This window comes from Stegastes partitus, unplaced genomic scaffold (genome assembly GCF_000690725.1).
Source record: "Stegastes partitus isolate 25-593 unplaced genomic scaffold, Stegastes_partitus-1.0.2 Scaffold190, whole genome shotgun sequence".
NCBI lineage: Eukaryota > Metazoa > Chordata > Actinopteri > Pomacentridae > Stegastes > Stegastes partitus.
This window is the reverse complement of record NW_007577921.1, coordinates 699,124-709,332: the sequence shown is the minus strand read 5'-3', so window position 1 is coordinate 709,332 and position 10,209 is coordinate 699,124. Positions and strand designations below refer to the sequence as shown.

General features: G+C 40.1%; 1 protein-coding gene across 1 annotated transcript in view; it reads right to left on the bottom strand.

The window, feature by feature from the left end:
* Positions 1-431: 431 nt before the first annotated feature.
* The window catches only part of LOC103356262 (histone deacetylase 4-like), a 137,157-nt gene continuing 127,379 nt past the window's right edge, over positions 432-10,209 (bottom strand). Inside the window, exons 26-28 of the mRNA XM_008280348.1 lie at positions 7,159-7,243; positions 6,329-6,470; positions 432-5,512 (exon numbers count right to left, since the gene is read on the bottom strand). Of these exons, the coding sequence (XP_008278570.1) occupies positions 5,473-5,512; positions 6,329-6,470; positions 7,159-7,243 (267 nt within the window). The 3' untranslated portion in view covers positions 432-5,472. The remainder of the gene's footprint in view (positions 5,513-6,328; positions 6,471-7,158; positions 7,244-10,209) is intronic.

Sequence of the window (10,209 nt, the reverse complement as noted above, 5' to 3'; positions counted from 1 at the left end):
ACATGGACTTACTTTTCCCTATCAGTTCAGTGCCAGCGTGGTTCTCTGATGTGCTGACCTCTGAGCAGCATTTAGAACCAGAGCTCCCTGCATGAACTCAGTGGTGCTTGTTAGTGCCCACATCTGATCATAAGTCTCACAATGTTGCAGGGCTGCAATGGTAAATCAGTACTCTTTGAAGAAGGACAGTGAAGTATGAAGTAACATGAATAACCAAATGTTCATTGGGCGATGTCAAATCTTTGATCTGTCATGGTTTTATGTTACAGTGAAGTTTTTTCTTCTTCTTCTTGTACATGAAGACACATGCTCATTCTCAACATCTGCCTTCATGCCTGATAGCGGGAGACATTTCCCACCAGTTAATATGTCTTTTCTTTCAAACTGAAAGCCAATAACCGACAATATAGACATAAAAACCAGACATTGCAGTTTTTCCAAAACAATACTTTATATTGTAGATGTCAAAGACAACATGTTAGAGCAAAGGTTCCCGAGAAAAATGTACTATTTCTGTAACAATGGTGGAACAAGTCAAAAACATAACTGATAAAAAAAAAAAGAAAAAGAATAGGCATTTTATACATATGTAAACCTAGAACTGTTTGTTGTTGAACCACAGTGGTCATAGAGATAACTGGCTTATTTACTGAAATGGACGACTGTAACAATGACCAGGCATCTGGATGGAGCCCTTTGATAAGTCCAGATGTGACAAAGAACAAAAGTGTCTTCCCAAAAATCCACCGAAGTCACATCTCGCCTGGTAAGAAAAAAAAAAGAAAAGAAAAAAAGAGTCCATTCTGTTGTTGCAGTTTACAAAGCATCCCACTAAAACAATTTGTTTTTCTACATAAATACAATTAAATCTATTGTCTGTGCTAGATACTGTTTTTTCCTTGTTTTTTTTTTTGTTTTTTTTGTAAAATGTTCAACTTAAAGTCTTCCAGGTTTGATGATTCCTTATGCTACAGGTAAGAGCACAACATGGAAAGCATCCAAACTCCTCCCCACTAGAAACAAAACAAAACAAAACAAAAAAAGCATCAAAAGAGATAAGACAGTTTGGATACAGTGAAAGTACTAACGTCCTTCAGTGCTCGATCCCTTGTGCTGGTATGTGGCAGGGGGACAGACAGACAGACAGACAGACAGACAGACAGACAGACAGACAGACAGACAGACAGACAGGTAGACAGGTAGACAGACAGACAGACAGGTAGGCAGTGCATGCAGACATACAGATCATGCAGAGAGAAAAGAGGAATGGAGTGGAGTCAGACCAGGCCACCTAAACAACCAGACAACTCTTGAACCTGTGAGGGTTAAAAAAAAAAAAGAAAAAAAAAAAAAAGATCTGCCTCCTAATAAATGGAAATTATAACAAAATGGAATGTTTCGGGGTTTTTTTTTTTTTTCTTTTTGGTTACTGGACATTGTTTTAAGACTAACAGTGTAGACAGATGGCCAGACAGTGCTAGTTTTGGCCGCGTTCGAGAAACCAAAGCATTAAACAGTAGAGAAATGACTGGCAATGCTGTGCAAAGGTTCTGGGAATGTTCTGGGCTGGGTTACTGAAAAGCATCTCTTCAAGTGGATTAAAACGAGATGTCAGCCCGTCCCCGTTGAGTTGATATTCCGGACAGCCTGATTATATGTGTTTTCACATCCCGACCACGAATAAAACCCCGCGCGCAGCTATCCCGCAACACATCAGCCCCGAAACGACAAAACAGGAGAAAGTGATGTGTCTGTGTTTAAAGAAGGGAATGTGCAGATAAAGCAAAGCCCTTCTGCTCACTAACTATGGTACATAATCTACGAAAAACTTGGATTGATGCCGACACATTTTCCTTGTTTCTGTAAATTTTTGAGGTGAAAGATGACATGAAAAAGTCTCTACTTCATGTATAAAAGTGGCAGAAAAGGGTGTAATTTAAGGGCATGTGACACAAGAAGTGTATTTGCAGTGAGAGGCATCATCTCTCTGCCAGGAGATGTCAGATACATTCAGTCAAAATGAGAACATTTGATCCTTACAAGTCTATTTGAGCGTTTCAATCAGCATATGACAATGTAATCACACAGTTGTTTTTTTTGTTTGTTTCTTTAAGACATTCAGTTTTTGTTTTTAAATCGGTCCTTGTACAGCAAAAGCCAGGAATGGCGTTTTTGTGTCTGCCAAGAAAGAGAAGACATGTGGGCTGCTGCAGGGATCAAACACCTGCAATCTTTCTGAATACAAGAAAAGTCTTGCTGAACAACTGGAATAAAAGCCCTAAAAAACCCATCGCTTACATACCGACGAACGAGATGCAAACTTGACAAACGATAATTTAAATGAAAACTAAGGATATTTGGCCTGTTAGGAAAATAAGTGATGATCATGTGAAATCAATTGCAATTCCCATCGTAGTGATTTAACGTAGGGGAACGGCACGGCAAACTCAAATCCACCCTTCCCATTTGTCTTGTTTTTTTCGAAGATGTTGGAGGATGAACTTGTAAACCTTCACACAAGAGGAACAAACACTGGTCGTTTTTCTTTTTCTTTTCTTTTTTTTTTTGTTAAGAAGTGCAGAATCCAGATTTCTGAAGCGTAGTCTCACATTTCTTCAAAATACTTTAAAGATGCCAGCCAAGAGTTGTGTTTTTCTATGATAACACCTACACACACACATAACATCAAAAAAGTATGGAATAGTACAAATATGTGCATGAATATGTGAGGCTGAGCAGAGGGCAGCTGCACACCTACTGTAACAGTGTTATGGTACTAACAGGATAAATAAAGCGAAAAACTATCGTCACTGTTGAAAAGACAAAAAAGACAGCTAGCAAAATGCTGCTCAGCGCGTAATCAGCTGTAACCCAGGACAGCGAACGGTGCCCACGTGAACACCCCGAAAAGAGCCGACGGTTTGCAAGACCCATGAAAAGTATCGTTTTTCAATACCAACTTCAAAAACAAGATCATAGTATTTCATTATGTATAGATATATATAATATACTCATTTCTTTTTTATATATAAATCTACTATGAACAGACAGTAAATACACAATTGTCCATCATTATACAAAGTAGAAACATTTGCATCCCAACACTCCCACAAAAAACCCTGAACCCAGAAACGTATACATGTAATGTCTGCAAAAAACAGAGTCTGAACCCTCACCTGGTGTGAAGCATGTCAGTTTTACAATGTAACAGAGAGACAGAGAGGAGAGAGTGGACGACATGTACAAAACAACAGGAAAACACATTTAAAAAAGTACAAAAATAAGTCACTAGAGTCCACCGAGAAGGGCAACAAAACCAGAAAAAAAAAGAAGAATGAGACGGAGAGGGGGAAAAAAAAAAATCAACAAAGTAGTCATTGACAGCTTGTGTGTGTGGCAGGAATACTCAGGAGATCAGTGTCCTATGTACAGTAAACAACAGTAAACACCACAGCACTCTGTTTCCTGTTCACTGAAAAAATACATTAAACATATGATTAGTCTGTAGATGGAATAAAGGTGGCAGAAGGTAGTTGCCCAGAGGGCCAAACACAAGTTGGAAGGATGGTTACACGCAGGAAGCTTCCACCAGACGTGTTGGCAAAATGAAAAGGAGTTTGTAATTGTTTTACCTGCCAGGATTATAAAATAAAAAAACTAAGCTAGAGGCTGGTGTGTTGCACAGTGTGATTATTTGAACTGGACTCTGACTGGCAGCTTTATTGTGGATTTAGTTTCAAACTATTCCAAATCATTAAGCTCAGAATATACTCATAACCTCCTGTCTTCTTAAATCTTACAAAACTCTGATTGAGAGGGATTCAGATTTTTACAGGTTTAATAAAAATGCTCCTGAAACCCTACAGGAGGCATTCAGAGGACAGGACTGAGCTACATGTGCTATTTAAAGATGCAAATATATTCAACTGACCCGCTGGCAAGTGAAAAGGAAATGAAGTTTTCAAATGATACTACTGTACTACTGAATATGTATAAAGAGCAGCTTGTGCTTCGCTGTATATGAACAGACAGACTTATACACACCTGGCCCACGGCACCTGACATTTGGAGAGCAGATGTGCTTAACAAGGGACTAAAGATGTTAAACCAGCTGTGGGAGCCTGTGCAGCCTCGGAACATCCCTCTGGAAAATCCCAGGTGGTGTGGTCCTCGTTACCAGGGAGACACATTTGTCTTAAAGAAGAGGGCTGGCTCAACAAATTGGCCCATGTGAGATTAATTCCTTGCCATCCCTCAATATTCTGCAAAGAAATTCTGATGCAGAAAATGTCGCTGCTAAGTCTGCAGCTCCGTAAGTGGTTTGACTCTACAGAGACGATCGTCAGTCATGCTTTGGCTTCATTGTTGTCTAACTACTACATACAGTATGACAGGATTCTGACGCTCAGAAGTCCTGCGGTTCTAGTAAAGTGCATGCTACTTAACTCTTCCACTGATGGAGAAGAATCGATGCCTATGTGATACACGGTTACACAATAATACGAGCCCCCGCCTCCGCCTTCCTTTCAAACGGAGCCACCTCCAACTTGTGGCTGGGAACTACCTTCCAAGCTGAGATTGAAAATGAGCGGAAAATACAAAGATGAAGGGAGAGACAGTAGTAGGCTGGTTGCAGGGAATTATAGGTAAACATGCCAAGAAGGTCCTCCAGTCTATGTGCCAACAACATGCAGGCAGTGGATGACTTGCCAGGATTAAATGTTTAAGGGGTTGGGGGGGAGAAGAGGCCTCGTTCCCAAACCTGTTTTTTTAAGGCAAAGCTCTTTCAGTGGAGTTCAAAAGAAAATCCACCAGGTTGGAAAAAAAAAAGGCACAAATGCACAGTCTTTTTACTGTCAGTAATTTTGGAATCCTGGAAACCTGCTGACCTTTCTCTTCTGTAACCTTCAACAACCTCGGAAAATTGCAGGAAATTTTTTGTTCCTTCTCGTTCAGATATCTTTGAAAGAGCAGGAATCCATCCTTAGTGCAGACAATCACAATAGCTCTGGTGGTCTTGATGAAAGTGAGAAGATGACGATAAAGCACGGAGAGAACAGAATAATATGAAAAGTAGACGACTGTACATCCTCTGTGTACGCTTCCGACTGGCGATCAAAAAAGCACATCTGTCTAGTGTTTAAAAGCACTGGCACTCGAGGCTGTCATTGTGGTTTAGGTGAGTCCGTCCTCTTATATCCAAGGTCTTGAAGTGCAATGCAACGCAGCACATGTTATGCTTATCGCTCTGTGCACCGCTGACCAGTGAATGCATCGCTCATCTTCAGTGGTCCGTTTCCTTTTGAGTGCCACTTTTGTCAGCTCCCCCCCCCCGTTGTCCTCCCAAGATAAGATGCCATCTTGATCCGGCAGGGGTCAGACATAGGAGAGGAGTTTAAACTAGAACTGACTGATGAGGAAACAGTCAAAGATCAAGACTGGTCTGAGTGGTCAAAGGCGAGGGATGATTCTTTACATGGGAGCTTCCTCTTCCATCGGTTCCTCTTCAGCTCTGGGAAATAGAAACAACATAGAAATAACGGTTGCTTAAAGTACCACAGCTGCACAGTTTTTAAGTCATGTACATGCTATTAGAAATCTGTTTTGATGTTGTTCACACTGGACACTTCAACTCTAAGCAGTTTCTGAGCATTTAACGCTGTAATAAAAAGTCCTGCACCTCTATGGAAACAGCACAACTTTTTTGTACAGCACAATAAAGTTACAATTTCATAAATCATACAACAGATGATGCAAAAGTTGAATTTCTTATATAATGTATTTCACAATGACAAAAACATGGTGCCAATATATAGAACATTTTTTCAAATATCCTCAGGTTTTACCAATACTGAAAAAAACAATGACTCTACGTACTCTTGTGTAGCATATTCTACTGTTTAATTTGGTTCTATACTTGTCTCCTGTCTGTTCAAGATCAATTCTTTGTTATCACAGTTTCTGGCTCTGATAATTTGTGTAATTTTGATGATTTAAAAAAAAAGAAAAAAAGATAGCAGGTCTTTCAAACCTGTTGTCACTTTTGGGGATCAGAGGGGTTTAAGTGTTCACTCTGCTGTTATGTGTTTTTTTCTTCTTTATTGTTTCGTGATGTGGCAGAACGTTAAATACGTAAAGTGACAGCACTCAACGCTATTTACTTCCTCTGTTTCCAGTTTTTATTCTAAACTAACCTATTTGGCGGCTGGCAAAAGCCTCATAATTAAGAAGCAAAAGCTAATGAGTGTCTTACCAACATGTTGAACTGTTCCTTTAAATGTCTACTAAGGTTCATCAGTCACTGAGAAACCCCACAAACTCCACGTACCTGTTTCCAATGTGCTTGTTGGCGACAGACAACGAGGCCATGGCGGAGACAGTTTCAGCCTCGTCTGTGTCACGTTGGAGGGCTTCGCTCAGTGAACAGCCGAGTGTCGAGGCAGAGCGTTGCAACGAGCGCCAGTATTTACCTGTAAAAGAAAAGGACGCTGTAGATGTCTAATTGAAACATTGATATGTAAAGTGACTATGTATAGACGACCCTGTGTCACAAAAATTACATTACAAACTGTATTCCTATTTTGTTTTAAAAGAAGTAAGACTGTGATGTAGAAGGAAAGGTTTCTAGTTTGAAGGGACTCCAAAGTTTGCATTAGCAGGTGGAGGCATTAGTCTGCAACACGGCTTTGAGCCAGGACACTGGAGTTTGCAACACATAGACACTGAGACTTAGACTTATGTGGGTTTTTTTTTAACTTGCTGTTTGGTTCGGTTTAGGCACCAAAACTCTCTGATTAAGGAAACTATCATGGCTGGGGTAAAATGCAATCCTTTCACAACATTTTTGAAGCATTTCCTCTATTTTCTATCTAATAAATGATTAGTGTGTGGACTTTTAAGTGCAGCATCTACCTTTACTCTTAAGTAGGCCACGAATACTGAAATATATTTAGAATGGTACTATGATGAAACAAATGTACAGTCGTGAACACCACGTATATCATCCAAAGATTCAATCAGAAAACATTCAGAGTTATAAGAGTCATTGGAAACGCAGGACTGTCATGGTATACACGGTCTTGACAAGTGTTTGTAAACGGTTGTTTACGACTGTATATGCCGACAATTGGTGTGTTTAGATGTAAATAATCTACTTACTGTGAGCTTCAATTACTTTCTCCATAGAGTGCACAGCATTGGCGTTTGGTCTCTGTTGGAGCACCTCGTCAGGAATGGGGTCCAACTGGAACAAACAAAAATAATATTCAAAAACATTTCCTGCTTAACTTTTTCTACCAAAAAAAAAATATATGGTGCTTCACTTTTGTACTGCATCAGCAGCACACCTATCAACTAGCCACATCTTTGCGATCATTTAAGACATTTTTGCTGAAATGTAACTGCTCTAACTTGGCACCGATGGAATTGGCACTGAACCTATGCCCGCTGGGAACATCAGCTAAGTGCATTAAATGTCTCGAGGCACTTTTTTTTTAGATATATTGGGTATGGCTTGATACGTTTTTTATGAATGTGACTGACAGGTGTTCAGAAACTTTGCTCCAAAACCCCATTTGAACTAATGTTGTTCCCTCCTGGTTTAAAGGATCAGTTCTGAATGTGGACCACAGCCCACTGTTGAGTCAATCCAAGAGGTGGGGAACAAGTTTGAGCTGCTGACACAATAGAAAATAGGCCTGCAGATGCACACCTCCTCCCACTCACTAAGAGCTGTGCTACTCTTTGACACAAACTACAATGTGTGCTTTGTACTGTCCCACTCTAAGGACACATACTAGTGTACTCGCATACATACACATGGAAACTGCCTGCTCACATTAACACATACATACACACACACACAAACTTACACACACTTCAGGGAGCACTGGTAAACCTATGAAAGTATCCAAGCCACAACTCAGAGGAAACAGGGCTATTCCCCAAAGTGCCTTCCCAACACGGAATGATTCAATTTCCCCTTTGGCCGACTGCACGTACGACACTTTCTCATCCCATTTTGTCAAACAGGCTCATTCAGCTCTGCATTCCACCACAGACAACCTGCATCCCTTCTCGGCGCAGTCATAACCCCGACGGAATAAAGGACCAACTGAGAAACATGTAAAGAGAGACATGCAGAGAAAGAAAAAAAAAAAGGTTTGGCCCGAGATTTGGGAGGAGAATGCCAGAGAGAAGAGGAAAAAGTCATCGTCGGTTGGTCTCGCTTGGCCAGGGCTGGAAGTTTTCTTTTAATTAAAACAAATAGTGTGTGGGAGGGGTCCGCGGGGGCCGAGGGAAAAGGCAGTCTGGGGAGAGGGATACTTTAATCCTGCTGTGGCACGACAGGCTACATCATGCACTCCAGAACGTACAGAGGTGCATGCACTCAGACACACACATATACATACAGTTTGTGCACCAATATTTACATTGGGTTATTTGCCATTTGGCTGACACTCTCATCCACTGCAACTTACAATATTTCAGATCGCAGAAAAGGCTTAACACTAACCAGCCTGAATGCAAGCTGAGTGAAGGTTCTGCTGCAGTATTTTTAATGGCAACGGACCCGAATATACATCGTTTGAAAGTTCAAAGCGTCGCGATTCAAAGGGTGTAAACGATTTAGAGGCAGCAAAGGCACGGCTTTTTTTAAGCTCACTGCTTTGTAATAAGAAGGAGCATCTTACATTTGGTGTCATCTACTGGGGCACAAACTTGTTGAACCGCTTGAATCCATATAATCAGGTTTTAGTTTTCACACACAGTAAAATCAAGAGGCCAATCAGAAACCCTAAACTGCTGTTCTGTTGACAAAAAAAAGGAGTTGGTTGGCTTTAAAAGTGAGCAGCTCAACTCAAGACAATTTCATGTAATTTAATTCTCAATAATAATAGCGCTCAGATAATACGTGTCTGGTAGTGATTATTTGCGTCTATTATCCAGTGTGATATCACATGACAAAGCACTTGCCTGCATTTTAACACAGGATGGTCCATGGCACTTTCAATAAACAAGTCATGTATCACGTGTAAGCTGTTCTCAGATCATTGGAGGGATTTTTGAGTGTTCAGATCAACAATAGTGTTGGATCACAAAATGTAAATTCACTAAGACCATGAATGATGACAATGAGACCACTGTGGGTGTACGTTCTTAAAGACTCTGTCAAGGGGAAAAGTTCAGTTTGCTTTTTACACGTAGAGCTGCAGTGATTAACTGATTAGTCATCTAGTTGTCAGCTATTCAATAAGTCAGCAATAGCTTTGGGTTGTGGACAAAAAAGGTCTTTGTGATCTTGGGCTGAGGGAATCACATGTCAACAATTTATTTATTTATTTTTTTATTTATTTTTTAAACCATTTTCTGACATCTTATTGACTAAACAACTAATCGAATAATCAAAAACCAGCAAACCAAAAAAATACTAGATTAAACAGAAAAAAAAAAGATCATTAACTGCAGCCTTATTCACTTCTAAGACATTTATTATATGCTAGAAGTCATATAATATGCACATAAAATAGTTTTATTACTGTCTCAATAACAAGGATTGACAGTTTCGGGGTTTCATGTGTAACCAAGCTAAGGAACCAACCTGTTATCTTGCAGGATGGGAATTTCCACATCATTATTCAGAATTGTGTTCTGGTTCTAATAATTGATTAATTGAATGGCGGCGCGCATGGATGCAGCGCCCCCTTCAGGAGGCAGCGACAGTGAACGTTTAGTGTCTTGCCTATCCCAGATGTGCATTCTGCAAAATTTGCTGTTTGAATAATCCTGAAGAAACGTTCTCTCATCTTGCCTGTTCTACTGTGTATTTACAGCAAAATGACTATAAACTTGGTTTGATTTGATTAATATTCAACCATGTATTACTCCAGTTTTGCCATTATGTAGCTTAGAGTAGTTTTAATTTATCATTGGAGAAGAGTCTTGGATGAACTAACAGCTCGAGCATAGAGACGAGTGAACAGGGTGGCGAGGACTTCGCAGTTTGCATTTTCTAGAGGAAATAATGGTGTAGATTTACGTCTGAGCCATTTTAAGGCAGGGAGGGTTTATTTTCATAAAAAAAAAAAACCCCCAAAAAACTTCTCTGCATGTCACTTTGAGACGCAGAGATGAGTTTTTAAGGGTTTATTCTATGACCATTTAAGTGACTCATCAGAGAGTCACACTCAGCCACCGCAGGTAGCTGTC